At 44.5% G+C, this 25,403-nt stretch overlaps 2 protein-coding genes across 4 annotated transcripts in view; one reads left to right on the top strand and one right to left on the bottom strand.

Annotated features, from left to right (window-relative positions):
* Positions 1-372: 372 nt before the first annotated feature.
* On the top strand, positions 373-2,127 carry LOC132450913 (proline-rich protein 15-like protein A). Its single transcript, XM_060043104.1, has one exon. The coding sequence runs from the start codon at positions 656-658 to the stop codon at positions 1,100-1,102; it is 447 nt and encodes a 148-aa protein (XP_059899087.1). The 5' UTR covers positions 373-655; the 3' UTR covers positions 1,103-2,127.
* A 2,057-nt stretch (positions 2,128-4,184) lies between these two features.
* Positions 4,185-25,403, bottom strand: part of igf2bp1 (insulin-like growth factor 2 mRNA binding protein 1) — a 47,759-nt gene continuing 26,540 nt past the window's right edge. The window contains exons 3-15 of one of the 3 annotated variants that reach the window (XM_060043074.1): positions 24,518-24,566; positions 21,087-21,138; positions 20,895-20,958; positions 19,509-19,805; positions 18,792-18,926; positions 17,251-17,373; positions 14,968-15,103; positions 14,538-14,660; positions 14,083-14,199; positions 13,017-13,091; positions 12,565-12,696; positions 11,993-12,106; positions 4,185-11,622 (exon numbers count right to left, since the gene is read on the bottom strand). In XM_060043074.1, the coding sequence (XP_059899057.1) occupies positions 11,446-11,622; positions 11,993-12,106; positions 12,565-12,696; positions 13,017-13,091; positions 14,083-14,199; positions 14,538-14,660; positions 14,968-15,103; positions 17,251-17,373; positions 18,792-18,926; positions 19,509-19,805; positions 20,895-20,958; positions 21,087-21,138; positions 24,518-24,566 (1,594 nt within the window). In that variant the 3' untranslated portion in view covers positions 4,185-11,445. Of the gene's footprint in view, positions 11,623-11,992; positions 12,107-12,564; positions 12,697-13,016; positions 13,092-14,082; positions 14,200-14,537; positions 14,661-14,967; positions 15,104-17,250; positions 17,374-18,791; positions 18,927-19,508; positions 19,806-20,894; positions 20,959-21,086; positions 21,139-24,174; positions 24,439-24,517; positions 24,567-25,403 lie in introns of those variants that run through there. The other 2 variants (XM_060043082.1, XM_060043092.1) reach the window with 2 other exon arrangements.

Below are 25,403 nucleotides of genomic sequence, written 5' to 3'. Positions count from 1 at the left end.
CCTCGGTCAAGATGGCACCAAATTAGAACTTTATTTTATTATTCGACTACATATAGGACCCAATTTCAATACATATTCATGCCTCCACCGGTGAAATGCTCCTTTAAGCAATCGATGATGTGTATAAAATATTGTCATGCATGCACACTTACATGTGCACTCATAAACACACAAAAACACACACACAGACACAGACACAGAATACACCCACACACACACACACACACACACACACCAGAGTAACCAGAGGCTCTTTGCATCCAACCCCATATATAGAGCATTTTGGTCACTATTGAATAACACAGAAATATTTAAAAGCACATGACTGAATAGAAACATGCATGATGCACCTACACACACTGGTTAGCCTCAATTGGTCATGGATCCCGTGCATGCACACAGAAACATTATCAATTGCTTCCTTTGTTTGCTAACAGACCGATAAGCAAATTCCTCTTATCTCTTTAGGTCTCCATTATCCATCCCCATATCTCTTCTTCCTCTCTAGTGCCATCCCTCCATCTACCACTCCCTCCTCTACAAACCTGTTTATTCTATTCCTCCCTTCATCCACCTATCTCTAACTCTTCCTCCTTCCCTCCCTCCCTCCCCCCCTGCCTGTGCACACCTCCAGACCGGGCCTGGCTAGACCTGTATGCCCTTCCTCTCTCTGCTGCTTCAGTGTCTCCCCCCGTCTCTCGCTGTCTCTCCCTGCATCATGGCGGACCCAGCCGCGGGCTGGTGGAAGCTCACCTTCCTCCGGAAGAGGAGGTCCCAGCCTAAGGTTCTGTACGAGATCCCGGGGGAATACGCCTCCAACTCCAACAGCCCAACCTACACTTCCCCTTCCACCGCCTCCACCGCCAGTCAGCCGGCCACAGCAGCAGCAGACGGGGCCCAGGACTCTGAGCTGAACGCCAGGCTAGAGAGGATCGTAGACAAGACCACCACGGCCACCAGGGGGCGCCACGTCAAGGTGTCGCACTCTGGGAGGTTCAAGGAGAAGAGGAGGCCGAGGGCCTCGTTGGGCAGGGACACAGAGGGGTCCGGGGGGGAGGAAGGCGGAGGGACTCGAACCCACAAGCAGGACCAGACAGACTGAATCTTTTATTGGATGGTTTGTTATTCAACCATTGAGGAATTGTTATTGATTATGTCGTTGAATTGTTCTGGCTGCAGGAATTGTAAACAGTTGATATTGGATGATGGTATAGGGGAAGTAGTCGCACTAAAGACTCAGCGGCGGAGCGTTGACTGTATTTCGCTTAATGTGTGTATCGACCAATCATGTTGCTGGAGGCAGTGCTCTGTAAGCACGTAATGGGCGAACACAAAAAAGGCAAGGTCCACTTTATTTTAGCGTCTGTAAAGATTTCAAATCAATAACATTGAATCACCAAAATCCCCTTCTGACAGCTTTATTCAGTCACACAAATTACATTAATTCAGTAAAATATCGCAATGAAACAGGAAACAAGTCGTGACTCCGCCCCTAAAGTTTCTGCTATCCGGCCCAGCAGATCTGCTGGATACGAGATTGTGTGGAGGGATTGCGACGAATGGATTAATGAATGAACTTGATTGGTAATGCAATGTTCAATACGTGAGGATGGATATATATTGCAAGAAGTTTCAAGTAGACTATGAAAGGGAGGCAAACGTATGAAAAAAAACATGTTTTTTGTATACATTTTTGTATTATAATAAACTGTTAGGTCGTTTATTTGTGAGAATCCGCACTGCTTTTGCTGGGGTTTTGCTGATGAATCTGATCAATTCACAACCACAGAGCCATGATGTTTGGCGCTTTGATAATGAAAAATTGCCTTTGTAACATCTGAATCAACAGTGTTGGTGTGTTTTTTCTTCATTTACATATCTTTCATTATGCATATATAGCCCGTTATGGCATTTGTTAATGAGACGAAGAACCCCATGGCTGCATTATGTCGCCCTCACGTGGAGGCAGAGTGTAAGTAGTGAGATGTAGTTTGTTTGCGGTGACAATATTAACTTGCACACGCTGGTGACAGAACGTTTTGAGCAAGGGAATTACGTTTTTTATGTTGTTAGAATAATATCTATGTTAAGTGTATGAATGGCTGGGGATAGGAGTTGTGCTCAGAAGCAGGGACAGTTCTGGAGGGGGGGGGGGGGGGGGGGGGGGCAGCAGGGGCCAGTGCTCCCGTAAAACTGAGCTCATACCCCCCAGGGGCCCCCCCTCCAAATGTTTTTTTTACCTCTGTCCGGATGGGGGGTCGATTGCTGGCGATGGTGTGGCACTGATGCACAAGGTGGTACTTGAGATTTATAATATATCATACTGACTTTATTGCTGTTGGTTATGTATGATGATATCAGTGAAGGAAACCCAAAATGTTGTAAGATTGACAATTACTTTAACCAATGAAACATTTCAAATGTATAATATTGACAATTGCTGTAATTGAAGGAAACCCTTATGGTAATACTATGCTACTGAAATAAATGCTGAAAAAGCCAATAATTGTATGTTGTGTTTTTGAATGCCGCTACTTAGTGATAAACTACCGTATTGGTCCGAATATAAGACGACCCTGATTATAAGACGACCCCCGTTTTTCAACAATTTAGAAAAAAGGATTTGCAGACCACATTTGCAGAACAAAGAACTTCATTTTTTTTCTTAATAACAATATTAAAAACACAGTGAATTAAACACTTGTTATATTAATGAAAATAATAATAATGCCAGTAAAGGCCACGGCACTTTCAAGGCAAAATATGTACAGTATGATTCAAAATGAATATCAAGCAATAATCAAGCAACATTGTGAATATTTTTAAATAACAGAGAAAATACAGACCACATATTTAACTAAACTTAACTAAAATTCGCCAAATTTCTCCTCCGATGTCTCTCTATCCCTCACACGCGTCCTCTGCCCCGCTGTGTTCGCTCTCGCTGTCATCGCTCCCCAGCTGCTCCGCTTCCAGCGGCTCCTCCCAAAGCGCGTTTTCTCTGACGTATTCAAAAACTCTCCGGTCAACCTCACTGAAACGACCACTTTGAGGACCACGGTAGGATTTGCGCTGACTGTTGGCATCTTTGAGACGTTGTTTTGGTGCTCGCCATCTTCTTACGTTACACTCCGTGACCCCGAACTTCTTGGCAGCTTGGCAGTTGTTACTTGACTCTGCCTTATTGACGACCATTATTTAAAAATTGGCATCATAGCTCCTCCGCTGTTGTTGATTGACCTGACCCACTTTTGAGCCACTTGTCTCTAAATGCCTGTCTTTAAACACCGGTAACGGTCTGGTTGTTAAGGACGCTGGACTACTTCTTCCCGGAACCAATTCCTGGCGCCACCTGCGGCCGCGAATGTGGATTGACATTTAAATGTAGAGGCGAAGAAGAGAAACTGCGCTCTGAATACTAGACCCCGAATATAAGACGACCCGACTTTTTTGGACCTATTTCGAGGGGAAAAAAGGCTGCCTTATATTCGGACCAATACGGTAATATTTTGCGTCCCGGGTTCAATGTGCCCCTCCAACAAAACAACTGGCCCCAGTCTGGCCCCCCCATGAAAATTGGTCTAGAACCGCCCCTGCTCAGAAGTTAATAGAAATTGCATTCACCTATCCCAGACGCCTGCAGAATGGTGCCCTCTTGTTGTGACAGAGAGCATTTAACCGTTGTTTCATTTGTAGTTTGATTGTTTGCCGTTCCAATTGTAATAAGACGCTTTGGTTTAGAAGTATAGAGATAGAGGCATAGCTTTCAATTATGAATGACCAAGAGTTGTGCTAAGAGTTATTAGCAAGCAACCTCCCGGCAGTAGAATGGTGCTGTCATGTGAAGGGATTCCTGTTGATTTCAGAAATGTTTGTTCGCCGTTTCAGTAAGACTTTCACATGATGGGGGGACAGTTCTGACATTATAATCATACTGTGTACAACAGTACATACCATGTAATGGTAGCTGCAGTAGGCTAGGCACTAAGTAAAAATAAAAATTGTGCGATTTGGAACGCAGTTGCCGAGCAGGGCCTTTTTATGGCTAAGATAAAAAAATTCAGTTTTGTTGTCCAGTTTTTTCTGCAAAAGAATATTCTATTTCGAAACATAAGAGGGCAACAAACAAAACACAAAACCATTTCATGCTATTTTTTGGAAACACAAAGACGCATACCAAGGGGTCAATTTTCTCTTCTTTTAATAACACATTCATAGCTATGCTCTGCTTTGTTTACAAGTAGTTTAAAACAAGTGATGATGAGGACTAAATAGAATTAGACAGAGGGTGTAAGTCTATATACTGCAAAGACAACAGTGCCACCCTGTGCCATAGGGGAGAACTGACACAGAAGTACCCTTCTCTCGACGTGCCTCGACCGTTGCGTACAAAAGCTCAGCAAGCCTGACCGCCCGGGTTATGTTATTACAAAAGCACACAAGGCTGGTTTTTGATTATTCTTTTTAACTATTTGATGCATAGATCAGTCCATGTCATACCTGAACAGATATAAAGTAACAGTTTGTACTCCCTGGACACGCTATGGTCTGTCAATAAAACTAACAGATGGCTGACACAGGAACGTCAATACAAACATTACGATTCACTCAATGTTATTGTTGTTATCAGGCAGTAAATAGGGGCTCAGTTGTAGCAGTTAAAAAATATAACCTGAGCCTGTGCTGTGATTAGGTACAGGTATAGGCCTTGAGATTTATCACACTTTGACAAGAGAAGGGTACCCCCGGCCCTCTTTAAAAGCCTTTAAACACCTTCTAACTTGGCTCCAATGCCAGCTAAACAACAGTGCGTTTTATTTTTTTTCCTTTTTCAAATGACTCAGATGTGAGAGTAGGCCCACAACGTTGAAACAGAGAGATGTCATGGTGATTTTACGAGCAGGTCCTTAAAGGGTGCAACTATAAAAGAAAATGTATGCGTTTCAGAATCAAGGGACACATGGAGGTTAACATCATTCACTGCATCCAAACGCAAGAGATACACAATCCGCTGTCATTTGAAGAAAAAGAAAAAAAAGATAGGCAATCACAAAGAGACAGAGAAAATGATTAGAAATCGATCAAAAATGAAACATGAATAATCGTGTTGTGGTTACGTAAGGTCAAGTTCAATAATCAATGAAATGACAAAAATAAAAATGAAAATTTTAAAGTTAAATCTCATGTTGTTTTTATGAAAAGAGAAGAGATGTTCTTTCCCCCTATGAGGTTTATTATTCCATTGTATAAACCTTAAAAGAAAAACTAACAATGATGAAAGAAAAACAAAATAATCTTTGGAAGAAGTAAAAGTATTTTTTTATTCCTTTAATAGACTATCCACTACAGTATATGGAGAAGCTGCTACCCAGTTATTCATACCTATATTTCTTTCAAGCATTTTTTTTGAAAACCTTTTTTATTTTTTTGTGTCCTTTTTTCTAAAGATTTTTTTAGCCATTTTCCTATATTTTGCTAAGAGGTAGATCAACAAAAAAAAAATACATGGTTACAGGTGTTTCCCCCTTCCTTTCAGAGGTGGAGGTCAGGAGGTGAGAGACAGAGGGTTCGGCAGGATTGCAGAGCTGGAAGGGAAATTTGGCTAATAGCATTAGAGAAGCTAAACTAAACTTAGCTAAGCCAAACTGGACATTTTTATAGTTTTGAGCTATTTCTTTGTTGTTTTCGACATATGTTGTGAATGAGTCCACAGTGACACATAGCTCCAAACCATAGTCAGGTTTATTTAAATTATATTATAACAGGGTAAAAATAAAGCTATAGTATTATCCTTTTGTTAGTATTTTTCAAGTCCCTCTTCCCAGCCAGCCCTGCTAACTTACACGCACACTCTGAACCCACCCGGCCTTACGTGTCTGTATTTTTAACAGACCCATCTCTACGTTGAGATGTTAAATTAAACCAAAAAAACTGAAAATAAAAAATATGTAAAATAAATTAAAGTAAAAGAGGGGGGAAAACATGTATATATGCCTCACCACGTTAGCATGCGCTGTCTGTCCTTACTGTCTGATTGTATGATTGCTGTGGTCGGTTTTTGTGGAGAGAAAAAAAAAGTGATATTATTGTTAATATTTTTTATTTATATATTTTGAGGTAGCGTTGCTAGTTGTGTTCATATGTCTGTCCATGTTATTTTGTCCAGGTCAACAACCACCTGCCTCAACCTGGCGGAGATGGTCGACAAAGCCTCCAAAAGATCGGTAGTTGATCGTGACATGCAGAAGTCTGTGTCTAACTGTCCTTAGAAGAGTTACAAGTCTGTCTTTCAATCTGTCTGTCTGTCTGTCTGTCTGTCTGTCTGTCTGTCTGTCTGTCTGTCTGTCTGTCTGTCTGTCTGTCTCTGTTAAGTCAGTTCTAAAGCATCAGGTCCAGTCACAAAGTCGTACTAAAAGTTGCATGAAAGATAGAAAGGTTAAGCGTTGATGTTGTCATCGCACACGTCAAATCTCCAGGTTTACCCCGAGACTTTTCTAACGAGTACTTTACTTATTCCATCTTACATTTTGAATAATCTCGCTTGAAAGGTCTCGAAATGCGCAAGAATGAATCTGAGTGGTCAAGATAAACACTGGCTCACCGATACTTTCATTTGTTTCTTTGTGTGGGGCATACCATTTTCTAAGGGGGGGAGGGTGTTGGTTGCCTCATGGTGGCTTTTTGTTCATAAACTAAGATAATTCATTGAAGCGTTACTCTAATGGCATAAGGGAGGGGGAGAGAGTTTCTTCTTATGTATCCATTTATATAGTCATTATTCTGCACAGACAGCATTTGACGAGAATGGTGGGCCCCATGTCACATGTGATAAAACATCTGCAAGTTAGGTTCACTTTCAAGAGTGCATAACAGACAGGGGGACGCGGTGAGAAAAGTTTTTCTTTTTGTTTATATTCCATTCAAGTAAAACGAAGAAAAAGTGTTATACCTGAGATTTTAAGGTATATTTCATCTGTATTTAACTTGATTAAGTTTGAAGTTAAATGTTAGGTATCAGCTTCAGTTCCTTTTATACATAGCATCGGGGAAGGGAAACCTTTTGAGGATATTTTGGCACAGTAACTGTCGTGGACTGAGCTAAACGCCATATATTGTCATATTTTGTAATTGTCTTGTTTAGGGAAATGAAAGTATATCAAAAAACAAAAAAGTATTCTACAGGATGAGAATGCTTGGAGGAATACCACAACAGACCAAAATGGAGACCAGCGACAAGGAGACAGCTCTCTCAAAAATGTAGACGCAAAACGGAGAAAACGAGGAAGCATCTTCTTCGAAGAATAATGAGCAGAAGAGAATGAGGGAAAAGATAAAGCATTGCGAGCATGGATAGAAGGAATATGGAGGCAGTGTACGTATGTGTGTGTGAATCTGTGTGTCATAATGATGCTGCAGTTACTGAAACTGTTGCATTTCAAGCGACTGAACCCTCCCCCATCACTAAGGGTCCCAGATATGTACAGAATCCCCCACTCTCTCCTCTCCCCTCCCCCACATCCTATACAGGAGGTTCTCTCTGTAGTTTGTTTATTTATTCATGTATTTAATTTATTGATTAATGCTACAGTACATCAGCCCAGATGTCCCGTCCAAAATAAAGCTTGCTGTATTGTACAAAAAGAAAATAAAGAAAATAATCATCTAAAACGGTTGCTGAATGGAAGCTGATGAAAATTAAATACAAATCCTAAAGGGCATGTCTTGGCGCTTGTGAACAGAGCTCTCTAGAAGAAGGAGAGAGAGGGTTACTTAGCTTCCTCACCAAGTTAGCTAGCTAGCCACAAGATGACGGCATATACCGGAGTGGTCGGTAGTCGAGCAGATGCGGTCCAACGCTTCAATGCTTTTGCTTCCTTGACCTTAACAAAGCTTTATAATTGACTCCGGTCTCGCTTGGTTAATTGCAATAGTTGAGTTACAGCCTCTGATATAAAAAAAATGGAAGCACAGAGATGGATAGAGGTTTCAGTTTTCTGTTGAAAAGTGAGCCGGTTATGTCCCCGGGTAGATTAAGGTGGTGGCATGACATGCAGACAAGGCAGTAAAGATCCATCTGGCAGTGTCCCTTGATATTCTGACGCATGGTTAGATAACTCTGGTGTCCCACCATCTTTTTATTTGTTTTCAAAAATAGAAAAATTGTGATTGTGTTCACCTATATTTTCTCACATCTGGCTTATCCGATGTGATTGATTTGCCTCACTATTTAGTTGTTTTTAAAAACTCTCTTGCATTTCCTTTCTTTCTTCTTCTTCACCCCCGTTCGTCAAGATAATTGGTTTAATCCCCACGACTGGTCGAACCAGACAAAGGGCCGAAGCTCTCTGTTCTACTTTTTTTCTTCACCCACTCGCCTCTCTAAAATGAACCTTTAAAACCGGTGAAACTAAAAAACAACACGCAAACACATTCAAATCATACACACGCACGCACATCCACATTCTCTCTCACACGCACACACTCTCACACACAGACACACACACACACACACACACACACACAGCCAACACGAAGCGTCTGAGGTGTTGCGGTCAGTGCACAGGTAATAAATATTCACATTCAGAGCAGTCAGAGCAAGTTTAGGTGTGTGTTCAGATGTGTGTTGTGTGTGTGTTTGTACAGGTAGAATGCCCCTTCCGTATTTTTAATACATTTCTACGAATACAGCTGTCGCATCTTTGATCTCCGTTGTAGCACTCGGCACAACTCCGACAAACAACAAATTCCCGACACCTCCTGTGGCCGTGGCTATCCGTTAAGAGGGCACAATAAACAAGTAGACCGATCGACACAGCCCACACGCGCTGTCGTTATCTTCAGCATGTTTTGCATATCGTTTTCGTTAAACTTTATATTTCGAGGGTCACTTCCAGGCAGTCTCTTAAAATGTATTTTCCTCATGTGTTGTGCCGTACCCGCGGCCCGGCCTCTTACAGACTGTTTGGTTGTTGGTGCATCATCGTGATGTCGTCAGTGTAAGGCAGCCAGAAAGAGGGTCCGTCTGAGCCAATCAGTGGCCTCGGATTGGGCCAGGGGTTTGTGTTAGAAAAGGGAGATTGTAAAACAGATGGGTTCCTCCGCTATCACAGCTTGTACACATATTAGAAAATGAGCATCAGGGGATTATCCATCTGATGACACCACAGAAGACAGTAAAAGATCTCTCATTGGGACACACAGTTAGCATGTGTACTGTAGGACCCGCCTCTTAAGGAATGCCACTCCCCCATTGGCTGATATTTTCTCTTTGTTTTGTTTTTCAGCCACTACACTTCAGAAAGAGCCTGCGGATGTTTCCGGCCTCTGGTCACCAATCAACGATTGGTGACTAATGAGTTATCTTTCTCTGATCAAGCTTAAAAGCAACCTTGTCGTCATCCTGACCTCATTCCCCACCACCACAACAACAAAAGAAAACAGAAAAAAATAAACAAAGCAACAAGACAAAACCTAACAAAAATACTTTTTTCATTAAAAAAATAAAAAATATTCAGGACTTTCAGCTTTCTTTGTCTCTTTTAGAAAACACCAGCAAGCAAAACAAAGGAATACTGAGGTAACTTCACCCTGAGGTAGGCTTTTTTTTATTCTTTTTTGTTTTAATCGCATTTCTTCTCTAATCTGTTCTAATCTCGATGGGAATGTCCAGTCATAAACCCCGCCCCTCATTGTCATACACAGGCGGGGCCTGGAGACTCCCACCCACAGGCCATTGGCAGATTGGGGAGAGGGAAACAGGAAGCCACGACCCTTTTTTCTGATGTTAACTCTTGGACACTAAACTCCAGGCAGGGAGAGTTGGGGGACAGCTGGAAGACTCCTTGCTTCCCCCGGGCCTGGTCGAGGGCTTGTGCTGCTCTCAAATTACCGCATGCACTCTTGGGGTCATTCCTAGAGGCGTCCTCTAGTGGTGACTCCCTGTATTAGCACAAGTCTACCAAACCAGCCATTGAATAAAGAGGCGTGCGATGATCAGATGCTGTCAGACGCACCTTGTCTGTCTGTCACCGCATCCCCCGCAGGTGGGGGCTCTAGCGCCGATACACCTGCGCTCCTCTGCCGTGGATCCATTCACCCGAGGGGCCGGGCTAACTCACATATCATATATATACAATATATATAAAATATGCCGTTTAGGGTGCGGGCCGCGTCCCAGCTAGCATAGCCACTGGGCAGTTTTTCCCGGTTTGTTAGTTCCGTGTCTCGGAGCGAGAGCCGCTGCAATAGAACTGCAGGGCCCCCGCCGCGACCTCCGCCCACCTTACTGTCTCCTGCCGTGCCCGCCGCCACAGAGCTGAAGGCTAGGGGGTTCAGTGCCTGCCCAGGCCCCGGCCTCCATGTAGGCTACATTACTGCTACACAACGACAGGCCTGGGGGCCCGGGCGTTATACAGAAAATCCCCGGACAAAAGGAAAAAAGGCAAGGCGAGCTGGACACGGCATTTTTCAACATTGACATGAAGATTATATATTTACAACCTCATATTTTCTTTTTTTTCTTCCGGTGCCCCCCGTAGTCGGAGGCACCGTCACAGAGCAGTGTTAACATCTGCGGCCCCTCTGCTTAACGTTCATTGGCTGGCGTGAGGGAGTGTGACCTATCCCGTTTGCCACTTCCCATTCCCCTCTCCCGGTTTTCTGCCTGACTGCATTCTATCAATAATAGCTCTGAATAAAACATTTCTATACATATATCTATCTTTTTTGTTTCTTAAAAAAAACACCCTTAAAATATGAGACAGGCTGCTGGAGCGGTGAGGAGAGGTGCACACAGGGGGGCGCCAGAGGGGCGGAGTGGGCCTCTTCCGGAGCACTGATCACTCTGACCAGGAGCCGTAGGGACCTCGCCCCTCTGGCCACTGTGGTCGATTAAAAAAACGCTAGCCTTTAGTGTAAGAGCAGCAAGGCTGTATCACGTCCGTCCTATCCTAGGCTCCATCAGGGCTTATCCAGTGGTGTTCCCGTCTGTGTTGTTGCAGCAGATATTCATCACCCCCTCCTCCTCTGCGTCCTTTTGGAGTGCTACAGAGCTGCACTGGAAGACACGACACCAACACCGCTTCCCATCAGCGCCTTCCTGTCACACCTTCATCCCTCCGCCCTTCATCAGCCCCTCCTCTGCCCTGGCGTCTGGTCTCTCTGTTCTCGCTTGTTTTTTGATCTTATTCGTTTCTCCTGTTATGCCCCTACTCCTATCTCTCTCTCTCTCTCTCTGTGTCTAAACATCTGGTCTCTCTCCCCCCCGTCTCGCTGTCAGGCATCAGCTCTCCCCTCCCCTCCCCCTTCGTATTTCCTCCCCGTCTACCGCTGGGTCCGTGCGTCGCTCTCCCGTTTCAGTCCGTCCGTGTTGCGTTACCAGTTCGTCCGTGCGTCTTGTTCGTCAGGCAGTGGGGGGGGGGGGGGGGGGGGGGCGGGGGCAACGGCTCACTTCTTGCGCTCCTGGGACTGTCCCTGTGGGGCCGGGGCCTGGGTCGGGGCAGGGGCCGGGGCCCCGCCCATTTCTGAGAGGCCCTGGGGGTGGGGGCTGGCCCGCCCACCCATCCCCCCCTTCTGCTGCTGCCTCACCTGGGTCAGGATGTCACGGATCTTCCTCTGGGCCAGCTGGGGTGGGGGGGGGGTTGTTTAGAAAGGGGGGGGGGGTGGGGGGAGGAAGAGGAGGCAGGAGAGGTAGGGGGAAGTGAGAAAAGAGGTGAAAAAAAAATTAATGAAGAAGAAGAAGATTACTTATTTGTCATTGCACAAGTACAAGTGCTTTCAACAAAATTATATTTCTGCTTTAAACCCATCACTGGCAGCATGTTTACCTCTCAAGTTGCACGACTAGTTGACCGTTAAGATAGACACGGACCGATTACAGAAAGGTATGATCAATTCCTTAAGGGACAAAATTACAAGGAACAGCAACTAATGACATTTCATTAGAAAGTGGAGGCTGAGTGAGAGAGATGGGAGCGGGATTGGGCCTCCGTACCTGGCTGGCGTAGAAGTGTCCGATGATCTTGACGATGACCTGATCATTCTCATCTGGGGTCTGCTCCCTCGGGACCACCACCTCGGCTGCTGTCAGGTTCTGAAGCTCATTCACCTTGAGAGACGCAGCACAAGGCCGTGAGGAAAAAGGACCCAAATACCTTTTTGTAGCCTACATTATTTTCTATTTGAAAAAAATAAAATTTAACATTTGGTGCATTTTTTAGAGGGAAAATGTATAAATTCTCAGTTACAATGTTTTTTTTTGGAGAGTAATCATGAATATTTGAGTTTGCATCATGTTCTCAAACTCAAAAATAATCGTGATTTCCATATTGATCCAAATAATCGTGAATATGATTTTTTACATAATCGAGTAGCCCTAGAAGGTGACCCTGCATCATTGCAGCAGTGCATGTGTAATCAGGGCAACTTCTGTGCAACATTCCTGGTAATTAACCGTCAATTGAACTTCCCTCTATGCGATTAATCCAAGTCAATCATAGCATAGGGGAAGCCAAACTCTTCCCCATCTGGGGGGTCTTGTGTATGAGCGCACGCCGGCCGACCTACCGTCTTGCCTCCCTTGCCGATGACTCTCCCTGCCGCCGCCGCTGCCACCTTGATGTGGGTCTCCAGCTTCACCTCCTCCTTCGGCCCAAAGAAGTTCTCCTCCTTCAGCTTGCCGTAGATCCTGCCCTGAGCCTGATGGAGGTGGTGGAGGACCATGTTCAAACAGTGCTGCTATGACAAAAGGCTTTCTCTGCATGCACTGAATCAAGCCGTTCATCATCCATTCTGCAATTTACCATCTGGGATTGATACAAGTACATATCCTCTTAACTTTAGAACAAAGAGAGCTTCAATTCATTTATTAATGCACGTTATGTTGAGCAGAATGCTAAGGAGTTTCAAGGTAACAGTCGGGTATCGAGAGAGCGAGGGTTTGTAGACAATAGGTGGATTGGTTGAGGCGTGTATACATTTTAATTTGAGTCACATTCGTTATTAGTGTCATGGTTCACCTTAAACTGGGCCTCAGGTGGGCCTGTCACGATCACCTGCCTCATCTTAGCATCAGGAGCCTCAGCCTGGGCGATCTGGATAAAGAATGAGAGTGAGTGAGTGAGTGAGTGAGTGAGTGAGTGAGTGAGTGAGTGAGTGAGTGAGTGAGTGAGTGAGTGAGTGAGTGAGTGAGTGAGTGAGTGAGTGAGTGAGTGAGTGAGTGAGTGAGTGAGTGAGTGAGTGAGTGAGTGAGTGAGTGAGTGAGTGAGTGAGTGAGTGAGTGAGTGAGTGAGTGAGTGAGTGAGTGAGTGAGTGAGTGAGTGAGTGAGTGAGTGAGTGAGTGAGTGAGTGAGTGAGTGAGTGAGTGAGTGAGTGAGTGAGTGAGTGAGTGAGTGAGTGAGTGAGTGAGTGAGTGAGTGAGTGAGTGAGTGAGTGAGTGAGTGAGTGAGTGAGTGAGTGAGTGAGTGAGTGAGTGAGTGAGTGAGTGAGTGAGTGAGTGAGTGAGTGAGTGAGTGAGTGAGTGAGTGAGTGAGTGAGTGAGTGAGTGAGTGAGTGAGTGAGTGAGTGAGTGAGTGAGTGAGTGAGTGAGTGAGTGAGTGAGTGAGTGAGTGAGTGAGTGAGTGAGTGAGTGAGTGAGTGAGTGAGTGAGTGAGTGAGTGAGTGAGTGAGTGAGTGAGTGAGTGAGTGAGTGAGTGAGTGAGTGAGTGAGTGAGTGAGTGAGTGAGTGAGTGAGTGAGAGGATTATAATGGATAACGATAACGAATGTGTGGCTAAGATTATGATAAAGATAATGAAGATATAATAAAGATAATGAGCGTGTGTTCAGACCATGAGAATAAAGATAATACGTGCCATTTTATCACCAGGATGATGATCCTAAATATAATGCATGTGCGTTGAAGACCATGATCATAATGCATGTGATTTCAGACTTTGATAATGATAATTAGGGTGTGGTTAACACCAGGATGATAATGAGTGTATTTACTACTTTGTTAATGACATTTAGTGTGTGGTTAGCGTGATGACAATGACTGTATTCAGAAATTGATAATGTTAATGCCATAATGAGTGTATGTTCAGACCTTGATGGACGCCCCAGCGAAGCGGCTCAGCTGTTTGATGTGCTGTCCCTTCTTGCCGATGATGGCTCCAACCGCCTGGGCAGGGATGTACACATGGACCGTCTCCTGCTCCTGAGTCTAAACACACACACACACGCAGGGACGCACATGTACACACACACACACACACACACACACACACACACACACACACACACACACACACACACACACACACACACACACACACACACACACACATATACAGACATAAACACACACACAAACATACAAACACACACGGACAAACATACACACACGTATACAGACAGACACACACAAAATGTGATCATTAAACAATAAACAACCTTCCCAGATTCTGGTGACTAATCACTAGTGGCTAATCACTAGCATGCCTCTCTTCACTCAGAGACAGTCCCTTTGAAACAAAGGAGATTTCCATGAGGAATCTTTACCCCAAAGGATCCGTAGGGGGCGCAAGAGGAGGAATTGCCGGGCGGGGGAGGGGGCATGGAGCCGGAGGGCGGGAACAGGCCCAGGGCCCCAAGGTTCAGGCCTGGAATCAGATGAGTCTGTTGCTGTTGAGGAGACGCAGGTTAGAGAGGGACAGGGGTGGCTCTGGGTCTGTGTCCGTGTATTTGTGTCTGCAGATATGTGTGTTGGAAACCGGCAAACAATGAATTTGCGGACAATCGCTACAGATCTTTTTTTCAGATAAAGTTACAATATCTTTATAAATCTTCATGCCGACATTTGAGACAGCTGTGGATAAAAAAAAACAAGAGGTGCTTTCATTCACTTAGAGTGAAGCATGCTTTACGACGGCCTCATCAGCTCAAGTGTGAGTCTGCAAACCAGTGTGCTTGCACGGGTGCCTATACTCACATTCATGGCGGCGATGTCGTTGTCGTAGGCCTCCCTGACCTTCTTCATGACCTCGGCCTCGGCCAGGCAGCAGGCCTCGATGGGGCCCTTCACCGTGATGGTCCTCTCTGGGTTGTACAGGGTCAGGTCCTGGAGCCTGGGGCCACGGGGAGGAGAGAGTGGGGGTCAGGGGAGAGACCCACTGTTCATTGTAGGGGTGACCTTGAACTAGTTATTCAAATCTTCAATTGACAGACGATTAGTCGACGCCATCTTTAACAGTGGAATCATTGTGTCGGGAAATTCGCACGGCATAAAATGTGCGTTTGGAACACACATTTTTTCCGGCACATTCCATTGGGATGATGGAGGGGTACTACATGTATGGTACCACAGCATTACTTGGCTTCAAAAATAATAATCGGTTATAACATGATATGTCTGTGGCAGTGGGGGGATTGAGTCTTGTGTGTCTAATGTCCTCTGTTATATCTTTCCATAAATTTCCTTAATGTTTGTTTTATGAACCCTTTGTTTTATGACAGTAGCACTATCCAATCATATTCTTATTGAAGAAGAGCACATTCTGGACCGTAAAAAAAAAGAAGTTTGGCAGCTGTTTGAAAACATGAAAGAGAATCCAAAAAAGAGAGCAGCTCTCATATGTTACCCCTCGGACTAATGAAAATTATTCTTCCTCTTGACAGTGCATATTCACTGTACTGCTAAACTAAATGGGGCTGCAATAGTTATATAAGTCGAAACGGATCAGAAACATATTTAGAACTTTGAATCAGACAAACGCTTCTGCAGTCTCTTTTATCAATGCAGGTTTTGCCTTGATCGGATGTGAATACCACGCATAATCAGACAGAACAGAGCTCTCCAACTCTGCAGAGACTGGCCAATGTTGGATTTCACAGATGTATTACAATAATTAAAGTAAATTATCAGCCTAAATTATAGTATAGTAGGCGGATAGTAGCTTATATTTTCAGTAAATTTGAATTCAGATGCTGACATGAACAGATGCGCTCAATTATGCCTTTTGTGAAGGTCATTTCTTGGTAGAGGAGGGACATCATTTAGCCAAGGCAGTGTGCTTTGCCTATAGACGGGTGTGGTAAACCCAGATAAGCCAGTTTATTGTTTTCAAGCCTTTAAATCCAGGCAGTCACAAGAGAGCCACCATTGAGCCGCTTATATTAGAAATAATTTGTGATTCACAATTGGTCGACGATGGGTCTGGCCTGATGAATCAGGCTTAACCATAAAAAAGTGTAGGAGAGGATAGCCCTTTTTAACAAGGGCCCCCCTCTTTCTAACAAGGGCCCTTCCCTTTTGCCCCTGTGTGATACTTCCGGGGGCATAATGGATCATTTCCATTGTGGTTTGTTCAAATGTTGAGAGATATATATATTTGTTCTATGTTGCATGACAGAACAACATTCGTTGACGCCAACAAACAAACTGGCCTTGCAAATAAAGGGTGGGATACAGAATCTATTTTACAGCAGAATGCCCCGAGACCTTGTTAATCTTGACCCATGGTCTGAGTTAAAACATCTCAAATGCTGTTGTTTATGATCCACATAGCAAGGTCCGGTTATGAGAGGCCAAGGGACGGGCTAGGGATCGGCGTACTGACAGATTTATTGTGCAGTGCTTCGGGGGAAATGCAAAGGGTGCTGTGTGTGTGTGTGTGTGTGTGTGTGTGTGTGTGTGTGTGTGTGTGCATGTGAGCATGTAAATAGTGGTAAATGGACTGCATTTATCAGACATTCATAGACATATCCAAACACAAATTCATAGACATAATCATACATACATTCACACACACATTTATAGACACATTCCTACATACATTCATAGACATAATCATACACACACATTAATAGACACATCCACACATTCAGACATATTCATCAACACAATTCAACACACATTAATATACATTAGAATTCACACATTCACACACATATTCATAGACATATTCATACACACATACAATCAAAGACATATTCTAACCTACTTTCACACAGCAACAGCAGTGTCAACTCTGTAATGGGACAGTATATGATGTATGTAATAGTGTGAACGTATGTGTGTGTGTGTATGTATTAGTGTTAGTGTGTGGGTCTGTGGCTATGTCATAGTGTTAGTGTGTGTGTGTTCGTGTGTGTGTGTGTGTGTGTGTGTGTGTGTGTGTGTGTGTGTGTGTGTGTGTGTGTGTGTGTGTGTGTGTGTGTGTGTGTGAGTGTGTGTAAGTGCATGCATGCGTGTGCGTGCGTGTGTGATGCTTACGGGGAGATGGTGATCTTTGTGTCGGTGTCCTGCTCCACCTTCTTCAGGTTGCGCCCCTCCTTCCCGATGAGACGTCCCACAAAGTTGTTGTGAGCCAGGATCTTCAGCGGTACTTCATCGGCGCTGAACATGAAGAGACAACACACTTCTCTGTGAATACTCACAAACTGTTTCCAAACATGTTCAGTCTGCATCGCATTACGCTACATTAATTTAGCTGACGCTTTTGTCCAGAGCAACTGGAAGTTGCTCTGGACAATGTGCATTCAAACATGAAGCTACCAATCAAAGAGTGAAAGAATCATTTGAAGCCATACAATTCATCTAATAAACAAAGCAAACTACTTTACGCCTGACAATATAGAAAGATGAAACATACATAAACAAATATCTTTATGTATGTTTATATTTTTATCGTCACGCGACAAGATGCAGTCTGAACCCGATTTGTTTTCTAGCCTGCGGAGGAAGAAGGGTTGGTATTCAGCTGTCATTCCACCATTGTGGAGCCAGGCCAGTAAACAATCAAGATCTTGTTGAGCGGCAGCTGGCGTTCCCTGGTAGTGAGGGGAGTGGCAATAGGGCGTAGTGGACGGGCTTGGCGACTATTGTTTGGCCACGTGCTGGATGTTGGCTGGGTCGGAGCAATTAACAGCATGCTAGGCAAGTACTGGTGACTTGAGTCAGTGCATTTAGTCATAAGCCATGGAAATACAGCTTCTTCATCGCTCGTAGAGAACTCACTCAGCGTTCAAAATGGACTACCAAACATGAATGACATCTCGAGTCCATAACATGTGTCATACACGGGAGTGTAATGCCACAAGGTCCTGAGAGTGTTTCGCTTTCTTTTAGATGTCCATGTACTGTACCCATTCATAACTGATTGTGCTGATTCGGTCCAACATGGTGACAGGCTTGCAAATACTAAGAGAGCTCAGATTGCCAAAATCAATACGTTGTTGTTGTTGTTGTTGTTGTTGTTGTTGTTGTTGTTGTTGTTGTTGAGAACACCATACAAAATAACAACAGGGAAAGAAACATTGGTTTAAAACAAACGTGCTCCATGTGGACTGGTGTCTGGTTCACTGCGAGCACAACACCGGCCTGAGTGTTCAAACCATCATAACCGTCTCTCCTGGCTTCACTCAAACACCCGTAACCATTACCCTTGTCAAGTTTACTTTGTCGATCGGATTCCGCCGAAGAGTATCTAGCGTGCCGTGTGCTCTCCGTGTGCTTCATGAGAATCGGAACGACAAAGTCATCTTTTTACAGACAACTTTGACAACGGATGTTTTAGTGAAGCCAGGACAGAAGGTTTCGATGGTTGCATCACCCAGACCCGTACGCCCCATCAACGACAACACCCTCACTGATGATCTGACGCCAGATATCAATAGATAGCACAGACGTGATCATACTCCTGAAAATATACAGACACAACATGTCACGATGCATGCAAGACATGCGTCGGAGCATGCGTGCATGCTCCGACGCATGTCTTGCATGTTGTGACCGTATGTTGTCGGGTCTCTTACGTCTTGGTGTCTTTGGCCTCCTGTTGCATGATGTCCAGGATCATGCGGCACGCGGCGGAGCAGCCCTCAGGGGTGGAGTGGATGCTGATGGGCTTCTCCGCCGCCCCTGCGTTCTCCTTGCGGTGCACGTCGATCCTGCCGGGACACACAAAGAGCCGAGTCTTTCACTTGATGGAAGGGTACGTTTGTTTTTTTATTCTTTTGATTAAAGGAAACAGTTATGCTAGGCCACTTTTTTTGACATAAGAAATGACCGCTTCTAACAGGGTGCTTTAAACAGCTCCTAATCTAACACTCCGACATTGTTTATGCAAAATAAAGATTTTGCGGTTAGACCACTGATGTCATTGGTCCAATTTGGGGAACACAAACCTAGACCAAAGACCAATAAATATACATATATTTGAGTCGTCCAAAATATTGAATACCTCCCCCACGCCTCCTTATGGACGTTTTCTTAAGGATTTTTTTTTAATTGGAGTCAGTAGTAATGCAACATAGTTCAAAGAAGGTTGTACTATGAAAAAACTAGATCTAACCTTCCCGGAAGAACCCTTAATGACAAGGAAAAAAACATTGCCCCGCACACACACACACACACACACACACACACACACACACACACACACACACACACACACACACACACACACACACACACACACACACACACACACACACACACACACACACACACACACAGGGCGTCCCACTCACTTGCTCTGCGTCTGCTTGGTGATGTTGCGGATGGTGGCCCCCTCCTTGCCGATGATGGCCCCGACGTACTGCGTGGGCACCAGGAGCCTCAGGGGGATGTCGGTGTGCTGGTGCTTGGGGGGCATCCCGGAGCCTGGGGAGCCGCCGCCGCGGTGCCCGCCGCGGGGGCCGTAGCCGGGGCGCCGGCCGTTGTCGGGCCCACGCGGGCCGCCCTCCGCCTCTGAGGTCTCGTCGGGGATGTAGGAGACGTGCAGGGCGTTGTTCTCAAACTGGTAGCCATTGAGCTTCTGGATGGCTCTGAAGGACGGACAGACGCACGGTCATTATGGATTTTTTTTTTTCTTAAGAGATTTATTCAGCAATAACGAGGCCCCCTAAATGAAGTACCCCTCGTCGCACCCTTGTTACCCGTGTCCCATTGATTTAGAAGTTGTATTGCTTCTGCCGACAAAGATTGGTTGGAGAACTGCGTAAGACTGTAGAAACTGTTATTGACCAATCAGAATAGAGTTTTTAACAAAACTGTGGAATGAGTAGGCTTATACCCTTGCTATCGACAAAAGTTAGTATTCTTTCTTCTTCATTGTTTTAGGTTTTTTATCAACTTTATCACCTGAAATTAAATATTGTTGTCTTTGGGCCTATCGTTTTTCAGTCGTTGAAACACACACATGCAGTGGTATAAACAGCGGTAAGATTTGAACGAAATCCTTTGAACCTGTCCAAAGGATTCTTATCCTTTGGACAGGTTCAATGTTAACATGCAAACATTATGAATATACAACTCCAATATCGATTTCCTATCAATGATGTTGCTATGCTTCTTATTTATAATTGTATTTAGCTTTTATCTGCCGCTATGCTTAATTTATCAAGACTTCTATATTTCCTATAGAATAAAACCAGTCTAAATAATGTCAAATAATAAAATTTGCATTATTTCAATTGGCCATCTCACCTTATATTGTTCATTTTACAGCAGAATATGTTAGGACTATGTAGTTGACTGTATAAGTAGTTACTGTATGAATTAAAAGTGTAATGTTACTTCACTGTTGTGTCACATTAATAACCTCAAGTCAGAGCTGTTAACCTGTTCGGTTTAGCGGCCACTAGGTGGCATCCGTGAAGCACAAGCAGTGCATGACTGCTTAGAGCAGACCAAGAATCTCAACTTGTTTCATACGGCTCGAATTCATTGTTGCTGACATTTTTACACTCTTTTAGGCAACAAAAAAAAAAAATTGCTTTAAATACTACTACTGTTATTGATAATAGAAGGTACAAAAACGAAGTAACCTGGGGAATAATTCACACTTTTACAGAGGAACTTACAAAGCAACTTGGAAGATTAAAAGAGAAAGGAAGATGAAGATAGGAACTTACTGCCTGGCATGTTCCCGGGTTCCGTATGTAACGTTGACCACGGCCGTCTCGCTGTCTGTGTTCACTGGAAGGGAAAGAGAGAGAGAGAGAGGATGAGATTACAAAATGTATCGCCTTGACCTAGGACCTAGAACCTTATAGAATCCCTTATACAAAGAGCACCACTACCTGTTGGCTAGGAGTAGAGCTTACCTTGTTCACAGTTCTCCACGGTGCCATGCTGCGCCAGCAGACCATCTAACACCTGGCAGAGACATGGGGATTACATATAGTGTCAGATCAGTAGAATCATCTCTTTTTACAATATGGTGAGAAACATTCATAACATAGAAGTTGATCATGCGTCGTCTGTCTAACAGACTTGGTAATCTTGTACTCATCTCTCCTTTCTGCCTCATGTGTGCTCAATGTGTATAATTCATTGTCTTTCAATGTCTACCTATTGAAAACAACCCTGAATAATTACTTTTGGCAACTGCTTATAATATGGGATGTAATAAATAGAATTAAGAAGTAAAAATAAGTTGGTTTGAACCATTGCACAAACCAAACATTGATCATACATTGATAGAATTTTGCCAAACCATCCATTCACCAAAATAACACATTTCCTACAGTGTCTTTGCTCTCAAACTGGCTGCTACGGACGTTTCAGCGTTGTTATCCATCATTTTCCCCACTATTCCAGATCCAGCCTACATTCTGTGGAATTCATCGCTTCCTCTCTTAGACGGCGCAGAGCTGGAACGGTGCAGCCGTCAGTATCCTACACATCCCTGAACACATCCCTGAACACACCCGGGTCAGTCGTCTGAGCGACCCGAAGACAGGCCGTTCCTGTTCACTGACGCCCTGAATAACAAGTAACCCCCCTCTCCCTCCCCCTCCCTGAATCACACACCCTGAATCATGTACAGTCAACACACACACATACACAAGCAAACACCCACATAGACGCACACACAGAGACACACAACTCATACGCATGACTACGCTTCCCTTCCCGAATCCTTACTTTGACACATGCATGCTTATTTCTCTTCTCTTATCTTGAGGCTAAAACAAAAACCACCTCACATACTTTAAAAACGTCTATCTCTCAAATAACCAAACGCGACCTTCCCCCCTGACGTGCTGTCCCATAAGTACAACATTGTTGAACCGGCGGCTGCCTGCCTGCTAAACCTGCTGGACGAGATCAGCGCATGTCAAACAGCCCTCTCAGGGAGGCTGGCAGAGGACTGAGGTTTGACCGCAGGGGAAAGGGGTGGCGTCGTCGCGCAGAGACGTCGCCCCCGTGTGGACAGACCTGGAAGGAGCCCTGAGTCTCTGCTGCTGTAGCTGCACGGGGCGCTGGGAGCGGGTGGTGAACTGTACGCTGGAGGAGCAGAGAGCCTGCCGGCGGGCCACCGTGCCTGCACATACACCACGGCCCCGGCCTGACATGAACACATGGCTCCCCCCCCTCTGCACCCCGTCCCCCCCCGCACACATAGGGGTACACACAGTGTGCACGCACACCCGCCCCCACGTGAAGCATGCATGCACACACACACGCACGCACGCACGCACGCACGCACGCACGCACGCACGCACGCACGCACGCACACACAAGCATGCAGGCGTTTGAGCAGACACACACACATTCTACACTCTACATATGGAAGCTATTGATCCGCCCCCGTGTTTCTGAGTACAGTAAAATATTGTTTGATGAGCGCCCCGATTATACGCTACTATTTATACTCCGAGGAATGAGGGGAGAGGAAGAGAACGAGACGAAAGAGGAGACGGGTGAGGGTGGGGGGGAGTTGTGGTGGGGGGTTAATCGCGACATTAGAGATTAGAAAAAAGAGTTGAGAACAGAAAGAATAAGAGCAGAGAGTAAGCGGCACGCAGAAATGTGAGAGTATTATGAATGAAGTCGAGGGGAAATGTGAGGAGCGATGGAGGGGGAAAAAAAGTAAGGGGGGCGCGAGTTGAAACTGATGACATCATGTCTCCCCTGCACCCCCCCCACAAAACTTCTACTCGTTTACCACTTTGAATTCTACAGATTCTGCAAAAGTTCAATACCACATGTTAAAGGGCATTTTTTCTCTTCCAATACTGACGCATTGTCTAACTGACTTTGTTTCTCGCCCGTGTTTCTGCCTGATGCAAACACTGTGTGTCGTGTGTTTGGATAGTATCTTGTAAAAAAATGTAAAGGAAGGTAAAGTCTCAACAAAACGTCCCTGAAAATAAAACAGAGGGCATGCAACGTAACGTTTGATCGGTAGAGGTGTTGCCATGTATATATCGTCAATAAGGAGCCAACTTTCTATTAAAAGTTAATAACGATAATTGTAGGGACACAGAGGCTTATAGCCTTAGCATGACTTCTTAGGGACTATTAAGACGGGGAAAAGGGTATGTCTCTTTGTTGGCGCTTCAGTAAGCCCCCATCTTCTCCCATTGATGTATACCACCCCACACCATTTGCTCAGTAGCAAATGGTGAATTTGCTACTGAGAACATAAGCATGCAAACTACATTTTGGATTGGATATATGTGACAGCAAATTGCCAACGATGTAAATTCCAACATTAAGTGCAGAAAACTATTAGTCCACTGATTACATTCAATCAATGCAGCTCAACTACACAAAATATGATTTAAAATCAGCAATTCAATTCACCACTAGATTCACCAATAAAAACCCTTCATGTATTTCGGAGCATTAAGGCGTAGAGCTCATGTGAAACGCCGGGAGAGACTGCGATGTAACCCTCACCCGGCAGTTTTGGATAACGACACCTTAAGAAATCCTGTGGCAGCGCGGCAAACCCCACCACCCGTCTCTGGGAACAGAGGGGTTGATGTCAGAGTGGAGAGCCCTCGTCGCTGTCCACTCTGGCAGCCTCCAGTGTCTCTGTCCTCTCTCTCCTTTATTTATTTTTTAGCTTGCATTACAACCAGACTTTCAATAGTTATAAAAGTGCAAGAGTCTGGTTCAATTAAGTCCTGAGAAATCCACACAGTAGAAAAAGTCACCACGCGCAAGCACTAACACACACACACACACACACACACACACACACACACACACACACACACACACACACACACACACACACACACACACACACACACACACACACACACAACCAAACAAACATACACAACATAGCATCATCCCAAATATTTGAAATGGGGTCAACTCAGACAGACAAACCTTTAAATACCAAGCCAATTAATCTCAATCTCCCTCTGAGAGCTGAAAAGACTCAATACTAACCACTTCTTCCAAGGTGAGGTCCTCCTCCATACTTTCAGCCATTGAAACAGGATCAGTTGCATTCGACACATGGGCTTATTTTATACCAGATAAACTCACAAGGCTATCCACAGGTTTTTCGGGACAGCTGGGGCTGACCAATGAGCACAATAACATCGCTCAACCGCCAATGGTTGCACTGGTATAGAAATTTAATCTCACCCCATGAACAAACAGGAGTGAGTTATCAGTCATCTGAAATCAACAAGAGCATTCCAGAAGAGAACTGGAAACTCCACTAACTGAAAGGTTTCCAAAGAGAGCTCTAAAGGTAGATACTAATGTTGTTAATTGAGACACTTACCTCCCACTGCAGGTGAGGGGGGATGTTTCTGAACTGCAACTTCCTGGTCCTGTGAACAGAAGGGAGAGAGACATTAGACGTCAGTTCAAATAATGCATCGACAAACAAATGCCAAAATCTGGCATTAGCAACCATCCAACCTGGTCTGGGAGTTATTATCTAAGGAACTTCGAGAACAATGTTGCTAATTTCAAATGACTGTGGTGTGGTGTGGTGTGGTATGTGTGTGTGTGTCTGTGTGTGTTTTCCTTGTGTGTGTGTGTGCGTGTAGCTTTGAGTGGTAATTTCCGAGCCAAACAATTGACCAAACATTTTCATGATACATATTAAAAGGACAAGATAAAACCCCTCTAGGACTTGAAGTACAGCTCATAATCCACTAATCTGTCGGAGACATGTAGAAATACACATTCATATTATAGGCAGGTCCCATGGTTCAGGCTGTGCCATCAAAGAGGGGCACTATGCACCTGAGCGTTACACCAATGCACGACACACTGAACAATTTTCTCAGCTCCTTCATCGCCGAACACTCAGTGGAGCTATAGTCATACAGTCTACCACACAGAGGCAGTGCAGAGCAATACAATGCCAAGAAAGTGTTGAAGGCACTTCCCATTGCTCCATCTCTGCTCAATGCATACCATTGTGTTATGTGGTGTCATCAGTCAGACTCAAGAGAATTGTTTGATCACAGTACACTGGGATACAGTACACAGTCTTCTAGTGCCTGAATTTGTGTGTGTATGATCTATAAATGGGACTTGCTTGAGTAATAGACTTTTAGTCTTTTAGACCTGTGATAGCCTATGGGATTTAGATCTACCACACATATGTTTTATCGTATAAATCGACAAGTATATAAGTCTATAAATAAGATTTGTAG

Source organism: Gadus macrocephalus, chromosome 2 (assembly GCF_031168955.1).
Source record: "Gadus macrocephalus chromosome 2, ASM3116895v1".
NCBI lineage: Eukaryota > Metazoa > Chordata > Actinopteri > Gadiformes > Gadidae > Gadus > Gadus macrocephalus.
The sequence above is the reverse complement of the archived record's forward strand: the minus strand, read 5'-3'. Positions and strand labels throughout refer to the sequence as shown.

Bases quoted from the DNA above. Each gene is read 5' to 3' on its own strand.
- LOC132450913 (XM_060043104.1), top strand. From the start codon at position 656: ATGCCCTTCCTCTCTCTGCTGCTTCAGTGTCTCCCCCCGTCTCTCGCT.